Here is a 22,022-nt window from a genome sequence, read left to right as displayed (position 1 = left end):
CCAAATCCAAAAAACAGCGCACAGCACACACTTTGTACCAACGTTGGTTTCCCACTGCTGCTCAACAGAAAGTCATGCTTCTCATTCATGTCCTGATTCATCATTTCCCCATGCTGACACGGTTTCCCAGCAGCCACTATAACTGACACTTGAAATTAATTTGGCCAATTATGATGCATCTGCAGGATCTCAACATTATAGACACAATGTTCTTCTCTGCTGCAGCTGCGTTTTAGGCTACAGCAAATAATGTCATCCAGTAGTAGATGGCATGTTTTCATCCCCAATCACACGTCACCAGCACTATTACCTACAGGATTATAACCACTTGCTGTCCGCTCTGCTCTCCAGGTGGTGTACAAGAACAACGATTTTAAGCTGGAGCTGTCTCGGCTGGCTATCGAGCGCGACCCCAAGATCACCCTGAATGGTGACTTGGTGTTCCGCTGTGAGGACGTGGCAGCCCTGGACCCTGTCACCTTTGAGACCCCCGAGTCCTACATCTCCCTGCCCAAGTGGAACACCAAGAAGACGGGCTCCATCTCCTTTGACTTCCGCACTACGGAGCCCAGCGGACTCCTGCTGTTCAGCCACGGCCGTCCTCAGGGTCCCAAAGAGCAGAAGCCCGGTCGGGAGCTGAAGACCGATTACTTTGCCATGGAGCTGCTGGAGGGGTATTTGTACCTGCTGATCGATATGGGCTCTGGAAAAACAAAACTGAAGGCCAGCAACAAGAAGGTCAATGACGGGGACTGGTGCCATGTGGATTTCCAGAGGGAAGGGAGGAAAGGTGAGGGGTGCTTTAAACTGCCAGCTGTTCTCACATTTGACTGTGCTTGTTTAAACTGTTATTGCAATATCAGAAGATGTGTTGGCTTTAGAGTTAATACTTCCCCCATCAAGAAAGAAAGTATGTTTTGAAAACTATACTTTCGTGATATCATCAAATATCCGAAGTGTCTTTTCCTCACTTGTACACCAATGTGTGTACATATGAGTCTGTTGCTAATGCTATTTTACAAAACCACCACTGTGCGTGTACTCAGTTCATAACTGTTTCCCTAGTATTGTGTATCTTCTGTAGGCAGCAGATTGGACGAGTTCATTGGATATGGGGCACTCGTATAGTGTCACAGATTTGCCACGGAATTGGCTTTAACAATCCAGGCATGCTAAAAACCACAGCTAAGACATGGTTGGGCATACTATTAATAATATATGTAGTGGTATGAGTTAATGTGAGTTTATTTATTTACCTGAAGAGAGACTTGTGTTCTGATGTCTCTGCTCGCATGTGGGCACAAACGGAACATCTGCATGCTTTAATGTCTGGTGTCTGATGAATGATCTGTAGGTGGGCAAGCACCTAGGACATTATATCTCCCCCTAATGGTGTCTTATAATGAGGAAGGGTGTGTGTGTGTGTGTGTGTGTGTGTGTGTGTGTGCGTGTGTGTGTGTGTGAGCATGCATGTGATCTCACTGCTGCTCCTGCTGTAATTGGCTTTTAATAGAAAATTAAGACTGAGTCGTTAATCACAGAAAGATAGAGGGCCTTTTGTCCCACCCACTCCCTGCTGCATTCTGCTTCCCTTCTCCTCCATTTAGCCTATTACAGACACATCACACACATCACACACACACACACACACACACACACACACACACACACACTCTGCTGTCATCTATTCTCCCTGTGTCTTGTATGTCCTTCTGTCTGTGCTTTACGTCCCTAAATGATCCACTTACTACTCCTACCACACTCACTCACTTGCCCCACACTCCCCCATCTATCCAGACCACGCAGTTCCCTAATGTTTTATCATGTTTAATCACAATACAACAACTGTGTTTCTGCCTTTCAGGATCGATCTCAGTCAACAGCCGCAGCATGCCCTTCAGCTCCCCAGAGGGCAGTGAGATCCTGGACCTGGACAGTGACATGTACCTGGGCGGGCTGCCCGAGTCTAAGTCGGACCTCATCCTGCCGCCGGAGGTTTGGACGGCGCTGCTAAACTACGGCTACGTGGGCTGCGTCCGCGACCTCTTCATCGACGGCAAGAGCCGCGATGTCCGCCGCCTGGCTGAGATCCAGAGCGCCTTCGGCGTCAGCAGTTTCTGCACCCGTGAGCTGCAGAAGAGGTGCAGCAGCGCCCCCTGTGGCAACGCAGGTCTGTGCAAAGAGGGCTGGAACCGTTACATCTGCGACTGCATCGGCACCGGATACATGGGAGCCAACTGTGAGATAGGTACGGAGGTCGATGTCTTTATGGGTGACCAATACTGTGGTGGTCTAGAACTCATCATAGGTTCTAAAAAGCTATCAATGCATCTGGTATGCAGTCATACACAATTGCGTTATACACAATTCTGAAAAGAAACAAAAATTCAGAAAAGAAACAACCTCTGTATTAGGGATGCACCAATATTGACTCAAATATCTGTGACAATGGGGCCAATCTATTCTATTCAATTCTGTGTTTATATACTATGTCACTTATGTACTGACATTTAAATTCCTGTGTTAGTTTTGACCAATTGTAATTCCTGGTAGTGTTGGAATATCAATTTGCTAGTGTACAAATCCAAAGCAAGACATCAACCTTTCTGACAGCGAAGCAACAACTAAATAGTTTACAATGGAACGTTGTAAACCCCCATCCAATGAAGCAGAATCGAGAGCAAACACGTGTAGAACAAGTATTTCAACAATGTGCTGCCTTGTTTTTCACACAACCAAACAGCTGCTGTAGTAAGAGTAAGAACTCCACAGGGAGACATGTCTGAACCGAGAGCCACCCGAGGCTGGGTGGCTTTCGGGCGCCCGCTGGCTGGGGGGCTGAAGCACTCAGAGGCTGGCAACTGTGTGACAGAGCAGCCAGGCCTACCGCCGCCATCTGTGTCAGTCACGTAAACCCAGGTGGCGCCTAAGCCACAGCGAGGGGAGGTGAGCTCGTCAAATAGCACCACGTACGTCTGATTCATTCCAATTAGCTGCAGGCGCCTCGATCCGATTTTGCACGTCCATGGGGGTGAGTGAGCCATGACAGTATGAGGGACAAGGAGGGTAATGAGGGAAGGAGAGATTGGATTCAAATCAGGACAGTGGAGGTAGAGGATGAAATGTCTTTATTTTGAATGGTGGTATTTATTTGATTGTAATTTTGTGGGTCTCTGGGTGCTCACATGGCAGGTGTTCTTTCAGTGAGGCTCTTTTGCCATCTGGTGGAGATTTGTGCTACTGCAGGGATGTATTCTAATAACCAGCTGCATATTTCTCCATGCCAACACAGTGTAAAGATGTCAGGACAATCAGTGATATTTACTAGAGGAAGAAAAGCAAGGGTGAATTACAACTAAAAGCACTGATGGTGTTTTAAACTAGTGTTAGGATGACAATTAATATTTTCTGTGCACCAATTCTTATGTAACTACAAATCTACTTTTTAATTATTACTGCTTATCCCAAGTTTGCCCACCCAAACCAGAGATTGTTACGCTTATTTCACTGCCATCATTTTCTAACATGTAAACATTTCGTTTACCCTGTGACAGTGACTCACGGTAGCCTGTGATGACGCATAATGAACCACAATGCAAAATATGAGCAGTACTCGGGGAACTGTCACTCTACATAGCAGTCTATTTAAGGCATGGCTGATTCTAGAGAGAGTAACCACGGGCTGTGCCTAGTGTGAATAAGGATGTCTCTGAAATCAGCCGCAATTTTGTGGCTGACATCTTTTCTTAGCTGGAGGAGCGTCTGACAGTGGATTCATGATGAAGATGCTGTGTGCATGGTTTTCTTTCGGTGCTTTGGGTGGTAGATTCATCATTAAATAACCAGGGAATATTCTGCTCACATTAAGGTGCAATTACAAAAACACAAAGGGAGATAAAGGGCTGCAGTTTACATGCTGCCATGCGAATTTCGAAGTGCATCGATGATTTAAATACATCATATGGGAGGACTTTCCCAAACATAATTAAATGTGACGGACACTGCCAATTGCTTAAACTTGGCGATTGATACTCTCCTGTCCAACTGACCTGCATGCTCCTTTACTCTCCTGTGTAATGCTTAACCAACTTGTCCCCCCCCTGTCCCCCACCTCACCCCCGTCCAGAGGCGACGGTGCTGAGTTATGACGGCAGCATGTACCTGAAGATCATCGTGCCGGTCACCATGCACACGGAGGCCGAGGACGTGGCTCTGCGCTTCATGTCCCAGCGGGCGTACGGCCTGCTCATGGCCACCACCTCCAAGGAGTCGGCAGACACCCTGCGACTGGAGCTGGACGGAGGCCGCGTCAAGCTCACCGTGAACCTTGGTAGGCCCGCGTGATTTATCGTGGCTGTCCCTGCTAACCTTTCCCTTACCATCCCCTGTCTCCTCATCTCCGCTCTGTATTTTAGCATCCTATACTGTTGAACTTAGAAAGATGGTTTGACCTTTTAAATTTCCCACCATTGTTTTTTTCTATTGACAGATAGTTGGGTGGGGAAAAGCTCCTAAATTTGTCCCTCAGTTACTTCACATTTGTTTTGTGTGTTTTGTATGATACAGCACGCTTTAATTTAATAGCTCTAGTTGGCAGGGCAGTGTGCTAATAAGCTAGTTTATGCCCATCACTGCCCCTTGGTTTAAATGAGAAATGCCAACTTTGCTGAGGTACAAATATAGAAACTTCTCCTCCTTTAACTGCTTGCTGCAGGAAAATAAGACTAAAAGTACAGGAACCCCTCCCCATTTTGCCCTTTGGGGGGAACCGCCCTGCAGTAATTCCTCTCCTTCCATCCCCTCTCCTTTTCACCCACTTCCTTTTGTTCCCTGTGAAGCCTCATAGCAACTCCTCCAGTTCAAAAGCTCCATCTCTAACCCGACCCTGAGCCGTACCCCACTAACAAGCCTGTCTCTAGAAGCTTAGAGGTGGCCTCGCTCCTGTGTCACTCCTCCTCTGGGTCCTGCTCGATTCCCGTTTTGGTGGAGTTAACTGAGGTTGGTTGGCCATTAGGGGTGCGAAGAGGAGAGATGAACCCTCATCATAAGTAATTACAGAGAGTTGAGAGGGGGGTGTAAAGAAGTAGGGTTTGTACGATGTATGGTTTCATAGAAGGGGCAATCCCCACTAAGAAACAGGCTGCAGAAGGGCAGACCTCTAGACTTATTAAAATTCCATTGCAAAACATATAAGTGCTCTGGGGAAGATGGGTATGACCGTCCAGCTTAAGGATACCTTAAGTCTGTCCAGACTCAGCGGTGAACCAGGAGGAGCATGACAGAGTTGCACCCTGGAATATGAGAGTTTAAGCCACCATAGAGACAGGAAGGGGGGGGGCAGAGGTGGTCACTCCTCTCTCTTTTTCTACTTTCTTTTCTCTGGCTTTTCTTCCTACCTTTCGCTCTCTCATCTGCTGTCGCTCATCAACACCCCACCTGGCCAAGACTCAGAAGATGGAACTTTTCATCCCTTCAACGGCCTTTATGTCTGCGGCCCTTGGATCAAACAGTCAGAGAGACCGGCTCACAGCTGTAGTTGTCTGAAGTTGCACTCATATTTGTCCTTGCCACACACACCTTGAACTGCTAGCAGGCCCCCAAACCACACATTTGCAGCTACAATTTGTACCCACATTCTCCCACAGAGAGCTGGGACCAACGTTCCCATTCCTCCGGCTTCAACTGGGCTGAAACGACACCTGAAGACGCTAAGGCGCTGCTCAGGATTTGTCTCTGCTTTTTTTTCAAGGGGATTAATTACCAGCTAAAGTATAACACATCCTTAGGGAACCCTCAGTATCTTTTAAGGCGGTAATCCTTGCCCATTTAATCCAATTGGTCACAATAATGACTAATTGGATTGATAATTAAATTCCTGCCGATTTAACTTCAGGAAAGGCTATAATTGGACAGAATTAGCTCTGATTATATTTATTAGACCTAGATGAGGACAATAACCTGTTCAGTGTGTCAGATGATGCTAAGTCTATCACACTAACATTCCCATATGACAACCGGCCGACATTTAATTTCTTGATCATCATGTCACAAATGTGGCTAATCTATTCCAAAAAACACTGCTGCTTACCAACAGATAGGGCCCGTGAACTACATGACCCCCACCTCTCTACAGCGCGACGCTGGTCCCTGGCTGTTTGTGTCCACTATTCTGTAGCGGTTGACAGCTCGAGACCACAACCCAACCACGCTGCCGCATGCACACACAGTTTACAGCAACAGCAATGATTCTTATCAAGATAGAGATATTCAAAGGGGAATACTCATGTAATACTTCATGATCCCTGGAAAGGAAGTCTGTTTCCCATTCCCCCATTCCAGGGGGAGTGGGTCAAAGGTCAGGCTAAGCTACAGAGCGGGATTCAGGTTGTTGCTGATGTTTACTGACATTTCAACCTGAGTCTTCCAGTTGAAGGACAAAGCTCTTTAACCAACACTCCACAGTCCTGACAACACATTGTGTAAAACGATGTGTCTTCGACTGTGTTTTTGTTGCACCACTTGTATCAAATAGCACAGCGTTGAGTCATATTTATTGCAGTGTGTGTGTGTGCACCAGGCGTGAGGTGGCTGGGATGTGCAGATCACCCTTTCTTGTCATTTACACTGTTGGGTTTCTCATGCCCAAAGTGCTGCAGAAGGCAAGCGAATCTCAAATTGCTGGACAACGTGAGCTGAAGCTAAAGGCGCTAGACGCTGCGTACGCTCTAGTGAGCGCACAGCAGATGCAGAAAAAAAAAGAGTGGATTTGCAGTCCTACTCAAGAAACCAACCAGAGATTCAGGACATCGAATTCTGGCCAAAGCATTTGCAGTTGTAGTTATTAGGCTTTATCTGACTACTTTAATGAGGTTAATCATATATTTATGACGTGTGAAGAATCGCATGCTTTATATTGTGTTATAATGATTTACAAAGAGGAAAAAGACAGACTGTTGACATAAAACATTGAAAAAGCTGATAAAAGCATCATGGTCTTTGCCAGATGGAATAGATTCCATGGTCTTTGCCAAATGGAATCTATGATCAGCATTTCAGAACTGCACCGGCATATCGAACCTTATAATTGCGAGTAAGTCTGTCATCACATAAAGTGTTTATTACACCAACAACGAAGCACTTTGCATAGTTGATTATTAGGTGTCATCAATATGTTGACAACGTTCTCCTTCTGTATGACCTCATGGTGTACGGTGAGTCTTGCCTTCTGCGGTGCTTCAGGGGTATCGGGTGGAAGGAGGGATGGGTGACGGGATTGATGGATGAAAAGGGTGATCCTGACTCAGAGCCTGTCCCCGGATGGTGGCCCCAGAGCAATGCTTGGTTGTCTGCAGAATGTACCTTGAAGGATGTAAAATGTCTTTTTTTTCTCTCTCTCTCTCTCTCTTTTATCTTCTTTCTGTCTCTTTCTGTCTCTTTTTTTTCCTTTTCTTTTTATTTGATCTCACCATTTCCGCTCTTTCTCCCGCCAGATTGTATCAGGATAGACTGTAACCTCAGTAAGTGGTTCTATCCATTTTATAAAGTGTATTTGTTTATCTCATCTTGATTCTGTGCAGTGGCCCTTTTCTGCTTTCGCCTGACCTCATGATGAGTGACACCTTCTCATTACCCCACGTCACTCTTCCATATTTTTAATGAGTTGAATTTACTATTCCATTAAGCATCTTTTTTTTTCTTCTCATTGCCATCTTTCATTTGTGTCCTTCTTACCCTCATTTGTACGTCTCCCTCCACATATTTTTCGAATACACAAGGTCGTATTTATCATCTTCCCATAAGTTATGTCACTTTGAGTTCCCTTTTTCTGTCACAGATTTAATTATTGTTTCATAATGATCTGGATGTTCCATCCTGCCGTCTTCCTCGCTTGCCTACCACTGTCATTTTCCTGTCAACCTTCACCAAAGACGCATTCAGAAAAGGGCAACTTGTCACACCCCTGTTGGATGTTCCTGTCTTCTATTGTTCTATTGTTCTATTATGCAACGCTCCCTCTCTCCACTCGGCTGCACACGCAGGTGTTGCTTGTTTTCTATGTGGGACAAACTGCCCCCAGAAATCCTAATTGCTAATCCATTGAGAGACGGCACCACCTGGTGCACGCTTGTTTTTTTCTTTTGGGATCAAGCCAATGTTTTTGTGCCACATGCTGACAGCATGATAGCCCACTGTTATTTCTATCATGACCACTGACAATTGAGCAACTAGCCTACAGGTAAGTGCTGCCAGCCACAGTGACAGGGATGGAGAAAACCTGATGTTTGTGTATGTGTGTATGTTCTTTAATTGGCATGGTGAGGGTGGAACCATTGAGACCTGACTTTGATTAACCCCAACAACCGAGGAGGTAGCATTGAAAAAACCATTGAGTGCTCTTCATTTGCCTTCCTTTAGTTTGTTTTAAGAATATGCACGTATTGAGTTCTGCAGTCAGAAGGATCAGTTCTGGACAAGGAACAGGGTTTGTTGTTGGCATTTGGTCAGGAGAGTGCTAGCTATTGTGTAGTGGCGATGGTTACAGAACCAATGTTTTCAGTGCCAGGTGATCCATACCAATGTGTTGGTGTGTTCTGTGCTTCGGCTGTATGTGTGTCACGTCCCTGCACTTAAAATACACTTGAACGCTGTTTATGTCAGACTTTATGGAGTGCAATCCAAAAACTTCAAAAGCCTCCGCCAGGCATGGAAGTGGTCTCAGTGTATGACGAATTACACCACTTATTATGTGTGGAGCCACTGGCATGACACATTCAATTTAATGCTCAGAGGAAATGTAGGCTCCGGATTGACCACTAGATGGCGTACACGCACTGGGGATGTTGTGTGATCGCCTGCATTTTTTTTCTTATTTTCGTCCCACTGCAGGTCTCTGTCATTTATCAGAAACTGACTTGGATTCCACGTTACTGTAAATTATCTTATGTGGTGGTTGAGGTCACAACAGATTTGTATGTTTTGACGTGACAGATTGTCAGAAGGCCTTTTAGTTTTTCGTAAAATGTCCATTCTTTCTTTATAATATCATGGCAACACAATTAATTGTATTGATTTTCTCTTAATCCAGCAGCTGTGTTATTGGTATATTGGTATTCACTGCTTGGACTACTTGACTTTTTTAAAAATAATATTTTATTTAACCATTATATTCGTTGGTTGACTGAGCGCTCTTATACGTCAGTTCCTTGATTCACGGTCACTCCGCACAAACCACACTCTGTAAAGGATCCCGAAATATGAGAGAGAGAGAGAGAGAGAGAGAGAGAGAGAGAGAGAGAGAGAGAGAGAGAGAGAGAGAGAGAGAGAGAGAGAGAGAGAGAGAGAGAGAGAGAGAGAGAGAGAGAGAGAGAGAGAGAGAGAGAGAGAGAGAGAGAGAGAGAGGAAAAATAGAGTGGAAGCAAACCAGGGTAGAACTTCAGACAACAATGTGTTCAATGCCATGACATCTGGCGGTCGATTCCTCCTCCAGAGAACTACAGTAACTTAAGCCCTGAGTTTGAGTAAGACATCAGGGTATCAATGTGTCTGCTGGATGGTTCATACAGACTATTACTATACATGTCTCATCAATGCATCGATGCATGCATCAATACAATGTCTTGAGCTACTAGCTTTAAGAGATGATGGCTAAAATGTACCATCTTGATCTCAGAATGTCCAAAGAGATGCAGTAATGGATCACCATAAAACCAAACCATGTTTCAGGAAAGCTGCATGGTTGGTATTGAAGACCGCCGGCTCATAGTTAACATTGCTAACACCCTAACAGCGCAAACTACTGAAAACAGTGCTGACAGAAATAACAGCGTTAAGCTGAGGGGGAACCGGACGACGGGTGCTCCGCCTCAGCGACCGGGACGACATTATTAGCTGCAACCGCCGCATGAAAGCAATGCAGCCGTGAGCTAACCATTGGGGCCCGCCCACGTGCACAGCGACTACTTCTAAAACGATTGACCTGCTCTACCATGTTGTACCACTTCTCGTGCTTTGTGAGATGAGAATGATCAGCGTTGTGTACTGAAGTGTCCCTGTTCTGCCACCTTAAGGCGACTGGATGTGATATGGAGCAGCGCTGCAGCCCTCAGCTCCCGTCAGGTCAGGGTGTCAGGCTGATGATATCTGTTTGGAAGGTGGCCTTTCAGCAGCCAGCAGCACCTTCTCTCAGCGCTAGATGAGCTGCGATCTGTCATGACATATGGTCAGCATGCGGGGCGCCAGCATGCGTCTGCTAATGTCATGCCCTTTGGCCTATCCACCTGCACGCTCTCACTCCAGACCACACTGAGACACACACCACGTCTGTGTGTATAACAATAAAGTGGACGCAAAAACGATTCGTAACAAAAATACACTGCACATGAATTATTGGCATGTGGATCTGTCATTTTTTTAAATGTAACCTGACAATAACAGATGCTTCCAGACAATGAAGAGCTGTGTAACTGCGTGTAGCAATGCATATTCTATATGTTACATTAACAGCACGGGACGGGTGATGGATGTAAGTTGTGAGGTTCCAACTCTTATAAAGATACTGCTGCACAGGAAATGATTGAATAGCCATGCAGTGAACAAGATAGAGGACAGTAGTGAATGTTAAAGGTGACAATACCTATAACCCTCAATCAGCTTTGTATTATTATCAATGGGGTCACAGAATCCCACTGGACTTAATAGTTAGCCCACATTTGTCACGCCCCTCGACGTGTGTTACCGACGCACGAGGCACACTTTAGCATCTGTACGAGGCGCGCCGAGCTTTCAGCTGAATGTATCTCCATCCACAGCAATAACAGACTACTCAATGAAGTAGTAGGGAGGCAGGCGGGTGTATGGACGCATATGCACACAATCCTATTGATTTTTATTTAGTAGTAACTAAATACCATGGCATATTTTTCACCTACCCCTTATACTATGATTGGGTCATTTTCAAGATAAGAGATTTCAGTTTCCTCACACACTGATAGCTAATTGAAGCAGGAGTTGAGGACATCTAACGATGCCACGGTTATGTGAACGCCCACACGCACAGATGTACGCACACATGCATTCACACATGCATTCACAACAGATGCATGCCTAATTTGACACATATTGTGTGCAGGGAAATGAATCCCTGAGATTGCCCACACGAACGCGGTGCGTTTCTGTCACTGTAGCCGTCACCCTCCTCAGTCTTAACTGCTTCCAACCAAGTCGTCAGCTTTCACACTCCTCCCTCCCCCATGTGTGTTGCACGAGGACAGTTCATATCGCCGTGTAACCGTTGCCACAACAGATACAGTACTTGTGTTCAGAGACTGCACGGCTCGTGGCCATCTTTGTGCTTGAATCTCATTAGTATTGAAGTTTCTTACCAGCCACCACTGTCGCTCGTCTCCAAGCCGATGGCTTACTTACGTTCTCAAATATTGAATATGAATGAGTTTCCAATCACTCACCTAAAGCATGAGTCATCCCAGCCTACCTCAGCCAAATAGATGTGAAAGAAGGATTTGCTGTTGGCACTAGAAGTTGCCCTGAGCACGCACGACATCCTACGGTTTCTGGAGGTTTAGCGTCTATCGGAGTTAGACTGTATGAAATGTATTTTGAAGATGCTCGGATTGGGATTTGATTTTTAAAGGCAATTTAATGCTCCAATGGAGGGGAGCACCTCTTTCTTTAATGTTCATTTTACCCTCCAAAACCCCAGGCCAAATGTGATGCAATGAGCCAATAAAAGGAATATGTTATTAACATAATGCACCCACCCTCAGAGATGGCGACATCATATGATAGAAAGCAATCATCTAGTTCAGCAATGGACAACATCAATTAATTTCACATTTGCCAGTAGTTAACAAGTATAAAGTATTGAACAGGTTGTGTAATACTAGTGTACTTGTAATCACCAGTGAGGAAATGTAAATTATGAAAACACATTGGATTCAACCAAAAAAACATAAGCACATGGATATCTCCTCCATGGATGCAACTTCATTTATTTTCCACACACTTTATCATATTTTGCTCTCCGCATGTTTCAATGGGAACCAAATGCCTCTTAAAATGTTCGACAGAAACAACCTAATAAAGAAGTGCTTTGAAGCCATATGAACTTCAAAGGAATATGTAATCAGAACATTTACCTCTCTACAGCAGGAATGAAATGTGTTATTGTGTGTGTGTGTGTGTGTGTGTGTGTGTGTGTGTGTGTGTGTGTGTGTGTGTGTGTGTGTGTGTGTGTGTGTGTGTGTGTGTGTGTGTGTGTGTGTGTGTGTGTGTGTGTGTGTGTGTGTGTGTGTGTGTGTGTGTGTGTGTGTGTGTGTGTGTGTGTGTGTGTGTGTGTGTGTGTGTATGTATGTATGTGTGGTTGTAAACATCTGTGTGTGATGAATTGTAATATGTACACTACTAAGGCTGTTACCTCTATCTCTCTCATTACATATAGTGTTCATGTGCATGGAGACATTTCTATCAACAGAGGCCAGACAGAAGAATGTTGTTTATTATGTATAAAAAGTAGAATGGCTTGGTTAGGATATGTTTAAGGGGTGGTTGTATTTTTACCTTGCATGGCTTCATCCAATATTCAGCTTTTTGTTCTGGAAATGTATGCAGGTTAGCACAAATGTGATAAGGCACATACGTAATACATACAAGTATTATTATATTAAGTATAATATTCTTAATGGAAGAAATCAACTTGGGAAGTTTAATAGTGATTTATATTAGTTACATTATCTCATCTTAAGCCACATTTATCTATTCATCTCCCCCTTCACTTGCCAACAACAAACTTTAGAATACGGTTTAAGATTTTATTCATCAATTAAATGAAATGGCCATTTAATATCTATTGTGTAACTGTTAAGAAGAGTGCTTGTTATTAGCGTCCGTCATAGTATTTCAAGTTTCAAGTTACAAGGTTTTATTCGCCATTTGTGCCTAGACCAACAGTCCAGACACATTGGAAATCTTGCGCAGGGCTCTCCCGAGTCAAGTTTAGAAATAACACTATAATAAGAAAGATACAAAGATATTTGTAAAAAATAAAAATGTAAAAGAAAACACTATACAGAAGGTGGTAGTGAAAGGTGGTAATATGTACAAGAAAGGTGCTAATATGTACAGTTTTGGATACAGTTTTAAATTACAGACCGTTTTAAATTGTATAGTTCTAAGTCATAATATGTCACATATTGCACATGATAAGTGTAGTGAGGTAGTGTTGGGTTATTACACATATTTCAATAGTTTTGTTTTGCCCTCAGTCTGACTGTGGCAGGGAAGAAGCTGTTGAAAAAGCGTGTTCTGTGAGAGATGATGCAACTCTGTCGTGTCTCAGGTTGTACGTGCATTGTTTGTGTCTGAGCAGAGAGTGAGCTGGGTGGAGTGAATCTAGTAGAAGTATTAATAGTCTCAAATATGAAACAAGTGCACATTGCGTTTATGACAAACAAAACAGCGTAAAGAGATGGTCATGGATGCCACTGTGCCTTGTGTGTTTTTAGTTCCTCTCTTCCCCCTCTCTCCGTGAACTCCAGACACCTGAGGCAATCTGCTCACTAGACCTAACCGGGTGAGGAGATTGCCTTCCTGCCACTCTTGTCTAATAAGAACTGTCCACACCAATGTTCCACTGCCTGCTTGTACTCTGGACACAATTTAAATTATTTTACTCGTAGAAGGGAGACAATTCTCTGCCTTTTCACCTGGGACCAGGTCAAGCACCGCGAGCCGGCATGTTTAAGGAGACGATGGGGTCCACTGAACAGCTTTTAGAGCATGTGGGGCAGGAGGGACCTCAAGTGGATTGCGGATTCTGCCTTTCTGGGACTCAACCTTGGCAGCCGAGTGGTTGAAGCCATGGCTTTGCTCAGCTCCAACGACATTATTACTTACACTGCTCTGTCTTCTACTTCTCCTTTAATCCGGATGGAGGGATTTTACTGGTGATGTGGTTACCCTCCTTTATTGTATGTATGTACCTCTGGTAACCTGGTTAGACCAATACATGGTGATGATGACTGTACAGTATTCAGAAAAAAGGGGCTTTATTTGTCTTGAAGTTCTTGTTTCTCAAAATATAAGCAGTTGGCAAATCATGAACCTATTTTGGATCTTAGAATGTGTTTTAGTGCGCTGGATTCTAAGCATTTCGTGAAAACTGGAACCGTTGTTTGTAGCTTTTCTGCTGTTGCACAGGAATTTAGCCCTTTAATAGAAGGTAGCACAAACTCTATGTCTCTAATGTAGTAGATTGACAAATGAACTCAATACAGGTTAGGTTCAAGGGGAGCCTGCAATTAATAGTCCAACAAATAATCTTACAAAGTATTTTATTCTGAATAAATGGTGCATCAATAGACTATGATTTCCTATATCCACACGGGGTTCAAGCTTCCTGGATCATATCTCAATGGCCGCACAGAGGATTGTGGATGTGTCTGCCTCGTCGGCATAGCCTCAGTCCACCACCAGTCTGCCTCCTCACAGGTTAGACGTGCACTCATTACAGAAACTCTAATGAGAGAACCGGCAGCAGCCCGGAGCTGTCGAAAGCCATACTGCCTGTCAGGACTGATGGCTATCCCATGGGACCATACCCTCCTGCCACAGCATGCTGGAAACTGCAGGTAAAATTATAAATCAGCATCCCTCTGGGACCTTTTTTCTTTCTCGAAACCGTGAGGGAGAAAGATGCGAGGAGGGTGAGGAGGGGGACAAGAGGACGATGGACACAGATAAGAAGCAGACGATGGGAGGCAATGAAGGAGGATGCAGATGGCAGTATGAAAGGAAAGCAGGGGACTCGCCTGTGCTTGAAGCTCCGAAGGGAGCACTCAGACACTGGAGGGGACGGGCAAAATGTATGATTCATTCCCCGCTTCTCCAAATCAATCTGCCGTCCTCTCAACATCTCACCGACTCAAATATGTCTTCCTGCGGTGGCCGTTCGGTATTCTCGAAGCTATTGGCGGAGGTTATCTTTTCACAGATTCTAAAACACCGGCGCACCCACCCCTCATCCTTGCACAGGGGGGGCGGGGAGAAAGTGTGTGGCCCCCGATAGCAAGCGGTGAATACAAATGTCTGTGTTCGAGCGTGCATTACACGCACGTTGCTTCAGAGAAAGGAAAGTACACACTTGTGTGCGTGTTCACACGCACACACACACACAGGTACAGGCTGCCTTATCTCTGTAATTGGCACAAGGGGGTCAGAGCGGCAGGCGTAGATAATCATGGCAGGTGGTCATAATAATAATCTGTTCACCACTCCCCTACTTATTATCAGAACCACACACACACACACACACACACACACACACACTGTTCCATACTCAAACACTAACCTGGTCGCCCCCCCGTCTTTTTTCCCCCTGTTTGTGATGCTTCACCACACACACACACACACTTAGCACTCTCCAATCCCTCCCATGCACCCACAGTGAAACATCCCTCTACCCTCCTTCATGAAACAGATCTGGTACAGTGGAACGGGGAGAGATGCTTCACGGGGGGCAGAGCTTGATAGATTAAAGGGAGAGAAATGTAGGTTAGAATGGGGTAACGGGAATAAATGAGTGAGAAGAAGGAAAAATAGCTGGGGATGATGGAGATGTCTCTTTGCATTTCTGTCAGCGTTATCTGCTCATATCTTTCCCTTCCATCAAGACATCGCTGCTGTTAGCAGATGACTGCCATTTAGATGACACGCATGCAGGCACACACACACACACAGCTTTTTATTAGATCTGCAGCGATAGGCCTGCACTGCTTTTGAGATAGAAAATATGATTTCTTAAGATAGGCGCCAAATGGCATTATCGTCAAAAGAGGTCTTATTCTGATAACTCAGAAGAGCAAAGTAAATCCTGTCACTTGCCATGGAAACCGTATTAACGTCTGCAGCCTTATGTAAGGCTGTCTGCCTTTGTTTTTACATCAAAAATAACAAGTCCATAAGGGTCACTCCATCGAAGAAACACTCATAAACCGCACTGCGCAGCAGAAGAAAAGTCATTCCTGCTTCCATTCCCACACATGGTCTATGTGTGTAATAACCATTTGGTAAATGATGCCTGCAGTGAGTGACTGAGAACACATACTGTACTGCACATCGTATTGGCCACGCTCTCCATTGGCTCAATTTTACACACTTGAGAAGGCACCTAAGTTTCTGAAGAAGGCATCCTTAGTTTAGTCCGAGCTCTTTCAGACCTGAGAAAATACATGAGAAACCGGTGTCTGGACTGTGGGCAGAGTTAAGCAAATCCTTTCGGGATTATTTTAATTAAAATAAAAGAACATGTGATCAATAAAATGAGTTGACTGTAGCTCAGCTGTACAATGCATTACATTGACTTATGGTAAACAGTACCAAATGTAAATTCAACGTGCAAGTGCATTTGCGTCTTTTTAAATAAGTTCTTATTTCCTCACTGGCCCTTTGAATTTTCTTCCTGTATTATTTTAGTTTTGCATCTTTTTTGTTGACATATTTGTTCAATATCCGATAAAAATGTAGGAGAAAGTTGTTTATCTATTGCCCCAATGAGAAATTTACGCTGGCGTCTCTACCACCAAGACTTTTATTAATGTACTCATTTTTCATAGAATTCACAAATATTTTGTACCATGACCCAACCGAGAAAGCAAATGATTTAAAGTGACCTCCTGACCTCTGTGTGACTCTCATTTCAAAAAGGCCTCTCCTTCAATACACGAAGCACACGTGTCTGTTCAGCCTGCATTTGTCTCGACAGATTGACTATTTCAAGTATGAAGTATGCCAAGAAGGCTCCTCCCCCTTCAAACCTAGAAATGCAGATATTACAAACGACACATTGTCCAGTTGTTGATGATGGCGTTTACTGAGACTAATGCATGGCCGTACTGATTTCACAAAGTGCCCCTGAAGCTTGTACTCCACATAAAGAGTATAAAGAGACTATACATAATGTTATTGTTTCACATTGTTAATGTTTAATATTGGTTAAGTTCCAGTTCACTATTCAAACCCAGCTGAGCATGCAGACTATAACATGTAATGTAATATAATATAATGGTCTTGTGTAATCTGGCTTCTTATACAAATTGTATTACCTTCCGCATAAGATGTTCTGAATACATGTGACATGTGTTGGAGGTTATTATATGTGTGCATCATGAAGCTGGCAGGAGATTATACTGCATGGAAGACGTTATTTAACCCAGCATCAGTATCTCACTGCTATAATTATAATAATCCAAATAGAATGTAAAGAAACGTTTAGTTTTTCAACAGAAACGAGCCTAAGCGGTCACGACTTCAGTAATGATTCCCATAAACTGCTGCTCTGGTTTGTTTGATAGTGGCTGGAATTCTACCAGCTAGAAAACTGTATAAGTATAAGAAAGAAAAAAAGAAACATAAAATACCTATATTCCCTTTCAGTAGGGCTGGGCCATAATTCAAAATGATAATGTATCTCCTTTTAGATGGATTAATGGGCGTGATTAAATCATAAGTCAATATATAATAATGCATAATGCATGTTTCATGGAAGTGTATTCATAAATTCACTTAACTTTCATTTTTATTCATTTTCCCCTCGAAATACTATATTACTACTTATTTTCATTTGTATATAAATCACACGTGAGTATACATAAATAGGCCAGGAAACTATATGGTGATAACTTTATCAATTTATGAAATTACTTTTATTGGGATAGGTTTTGGCCATATAGCGCAGCCCTAACTGCCATGTTTGTCATGTCAAGCCCCATATAGTCCTCTTATACAGACTGGATAAATACATTATGGTGTATTTTACAAGTATTATATATTCTATAAATTAGAAGGGATAGTGACAGTGATCTTAACAATTTCACTGTGATATATATTGTATTCCCTTGTCACTCACTCGTGTATATTATACCTCGTGGATTCATCCCCTCATTTAACTTTTTTTTTTTAAATATTCTTGCATATATTTACATACATTTTGTAGCTGCTGTCCAGAGAGTTTTATGGTATTTCTCTCATAATGTATCAGTGATATTGTTTGAGACACATTTTTCCACGATGACGTACGGGCAGACTCACAAGGTGAAAATGGCCTGTGAAGAAGACCTGTTTGCTCTTCATAAAGGACAGCGGCCAAACCGCTTTGCACACGGCATCCTCAATCTGGCATTACCATCTCTAATGAACGTGGCTAGCGTGTGAGAGTGGCGGCAGAGAGGGCGTCGCTGTGCATGAGTTAAGACCCCGCCGTCCAGACACCAGGCGCCTGGACTAATCAAGTGTGAAGGTTGCGAGGCGCAAAGAGCCATTAACCTCCCAAACACAGGCCGTCATCGCCGTCTGCAGAGGACATACCGGAGGGCGTGTGTGTGTGTGTGTGTGTGTGTGTGTGTGTGTGTGTGTGTGTGCTTCGTTTATTGCTGTCTGATGGAGAGTGGATTGTGAGGGTGTCTGATAGGAAGTGTGCGAGTGCATGCTGCGTGTGTCTGCAGCTCGGACTGTTGTCACCTGTATGGAGAGAAATGTGTGTGTGTGTGTGTGTGTGTGCGTGTGTGTGTGTGTGTGTGTGGTCCATACACACTATTCCCATATGGCCGTACAGTGTGGCTGTGCCTGGCATGCCCAGGCCTGCGACCGCCTGTTTGACATGCCACTGTGTTGGCTGGTGTGAAGCCATGCTGAACCGGCCCATCTGCTCCGGGCCGAGCTGGCACATCGGAGAGCTGACTGGAGACGGGGATGAGGGAAAGGGCATCGGACGGGGTTTGGCGAGGCGTGGCGTCCACAAATTCTACATAACGTCAGCCCTCCAAACGGTCCAGAGCATAAACAAGGGTGTGATTGAGTGTGAGGGTGTGTTTATTTCAGAGGAGACACACTTAGGACAAGTGGATAAGCTGTCCATCTTAGTCTTGATGAAGGTATTAATAAGAGGGTGTTTTCATGAATGCCCCTCTCCCCAAACTTTTGTTTTGGGCTCAGTGACAACTAAGTCAAAGTAATCACAAAATGAGTCTAACTGGAATGCAATCTTTTGATGGCATGTTGGAATATAAAGCTTTTTTTGTATGCATTTGTCCACTGTTTGTGGATGGGTTCCTCATGGCCATCGCCAACTGGATGTCATAGTTTACTCACCTATGTATTTCTGATGCATCACAGGATAGAGGTGTGTGTATTGTGGGTGTAAAGCTGTAGGAATAAGCTTGTGTTTGATAATGTTTGTGTGGGTTCTGTGAGTGGGATTGTAACTCTGCTGCTTTTTGACGGAGGCCAAATGTGGTAGCTAATGCTGAAATGCATCGGGATTGTTCTTTTGCATTGGCTTTCAATACGATGCAATGTAAAGGCGTATGTATAATTTCAACATTAGTTGGGTTACACATTTGAATTGGTGGGTTTGGTTACACTTAATTTCCTGCATTCTGGTGAATTGTTATTTACCAATTCATGGTGGAAATGTCTATAAAGGGAAAGACAGAATTGAGACTGCAGGCGACAATTAAGCATTTAATGGAATACATTACAACAAGGCTCTCAGTAATTCAGTTTTGCTTCCAAATATGTAATCTCCTGAAGATCAATTTCACCCATTTAATGTGGACAAACATCTCGGCATGATCTATCACGTGAATTCATTTCAATAAATTTATAGCCCCCTGGATTTATATTGCTTAAATGTGTTTCTGCTCACAATTTCTCAAACGTTTTGCACATTCAAAAACATTTCCCACATATCTGTTTTCCTCTGAGAAGGCGGGAACACAAAAGTGGGATCAGGAGCGACTTAACCCTTCATAGAGAAAAGAGAAAATATATTTGATGTAAGCACATTATGCAATTATGAACAAATTAGTGGTGATGATTTTAGGCCCTCTGGAAAGTGATAGGGACACATCACCAGTGTAAATTACACACCTTAATGTCGCGATTAATGTAACGCCACGAAAGAACACACCCAAGTCAATACAGATGTGCTAAATGTGTGAATCTGTGTAATCTTGGGTTGGGCCAGGTTATCAGTGTTTGTTTCACACCATGTCAGGGGCTCCTTTCTCTTCAGCAATGAGATGTGCAGTATTTATAGGATTTGTTCATGTGGGTGGGAGGAGGGCATTCAGCCGTTTGAACTTAACAGACAACGTATTGTGAGGTTCTGTTGAAAGAAAAATCAATAGCAAGTCAAGCAGATTCAGAAGGGATGCAGTTCAGGAAGGTGCTTTAAAAGCAGCGATACCTGGGACAGATGAGCTGTTTGTTTGTGTGTGTGTGTGTGTGTGTGTGTGTTTGCATGCAATGCAGCAGTCATCTAAAGGGAAAAAAAAGAATGTGTTGAAGGAGGAACGGACTCCAAGAGAGACCGAGGAGGAGACGGCAGAAAGTGTGTAATTGTGTGTGGGTGGGAGAGAGGTGGGCGGGGGGCGTTCCTCTTCATTACCGGCACTAAGGAGCCATGCCAGGAGCACAGATGGCGGAAGAGAGAGGGGGCACGTAAAACTGCAGCACACACTTGCCCACTGCGTACGTTCACACACTCAAAACCAACATGAGGAGCATGTAAATATTAATATAAATGTCCTCAAAGCTCAATATGCTCTCCTAATAATTGTGATATACAAGTCAGGTATCGTAAAAAAAAACACATTTGCAAAGACATCACCTGCCCCCTCCTACGCACACACACACACACACACACACACAGACACACACACACACATGCCATGAAGCTATCCCGTGGTGTTCCCGTGCCAGTCTCTTAGCCGGGAAAGCAGCCATGCTGACACTGCATTTCTCTCTTTATCTTTTGGCCTCCTCACACACGCACACACACACACACACACACACACACACACACACTGACAACCTCTTACCAGCACTGATGCTATAACCTAAGAACTAAATTAACATTTTACAGCACCTTTTTTAAAAATGGTTCCATCTATTTCTTTGTGTTTCTTTATCTGTAACGCACACACGCACACACACTTTCTCAGACCCCCAGTGGTCCAATTAAGAGTACTGGTCTGTTTGCACAGCAGGAAAACCGGGCAGCATGTTGGTGTGTGGGAGATGTTTCTATTGTGCACAACATGTACTGCTCTCCTCTGCAAGGTTGAACAGAAGAGCAAGCTCTCGCACGTCCTCTCTCTCTCTCTCTCTCTCTCTCTCTCTCTCTCTCTCTCTCTCTCTCTCTGTCTCTCTCTCTCACACAGACCTCCCACAATTGTTGGAGGCAAGAAATCCATGTAGTCTCAGTTCATAGCCTATGTTATCTAAAGTACACCTAAGAAATGCCTACAACCTCACCACAAGTCACTTTGTTACATAAAATCCGTTTCTTAACACCTGATAGTTTTTTAATACACAGAATGCAGACCATAGCTTCAATAACTTAGAAAGCAATCACAGAAGAATGCTGATGAATGGGTCCGATATGTGACTTGCATGTATGGAGGAATTGCACCTTGAAGAAAACATGAATGCTTTTAGTCCTATGGGTTAGAAGTGTATTACAACAACAATAAATATAGTCCTCACAACAACAAACAAATATTCAACAGCCAAACCTTTTCGTCACCTTTTTTCACAGACTTATTTATTTGTTTTTGTTCACACTTGCCTCATGATTACTGGAAGAGCATTTTGCATCTGCTGGCTTCTGAGTTCTGTTGAAAATGTCAGATTACATCGTTGCCTCAGGCACAATCAAGGAGGAGGAGAGGGCTTTCAGGTGATGATGCCATATGGTTGCTTTAATCCAACACTGTGTTGTCTCCATGCATGCTTCGTTTTGTAACAGTACACAGCATTTATATTTTAATGTTTTCCTCATTTTGTTTCCAATTTCTTGAGTCAAAATAACATAGAAGAAATAGTAGAAAACAGCATCATGAAATAAATGTTATTTTAGAAACATTTTCTGTTGAACATTTTATATAGATAAGCTTGTGCTTATTTCCATATCATGCTAATATTGTATTGACAATGATTATTTTCTT

At 43.7% G+C, this 22,022-nt stretch overlaps 1 protein-coding gene across 1 annotated transcript in view; it reads left to right on the top strand.

Moving 5' to 3' along the window:
- Positions 1-22,022, top strand: part of nrxn2b (neurexin 2b) — a 346,947-nt gene that overhangs the window by 28,631 nt on the left and 296,294 nt on the right. The window contains exons 3-6 of the mRNA XM_034557186.1: positions 352-790; positions 1,865-2,248; positions 4,127-4,330; positions 7,491-7,517. Of these exons, the coding sequence (XP_034413077.1) occupies positions 352-790; positions 1,865-2,248; positions 4,127-4,330; positions 7,491-7,517 (1,054 nt within the window). The remainder of the gene's footprint in view (positions 1-351; positions 791-1,864; positions 2,249-4,126; positions 4,331-7,490; positions 7,518-22,022) is intronic.

This window comes from Cyclopterus lumpus, chromosome 18, assembly GCF_009769545.1.
Source record: "Cyclopterus lumpus isolate fCycLum1 chromosome 18, fCycLum1.pri, whole genome shotgun sequence".
Classification (NCBI taxonomy): Eukaryota; Metazoa; Chordata; class Actinopteri; order Perciformes; family Cyclopteridae; genus Cyclopterus; species Cyclopterus lumpus.
This window is presented reverse-complemented; position numbering and strand designations above follow the sequence as displayed.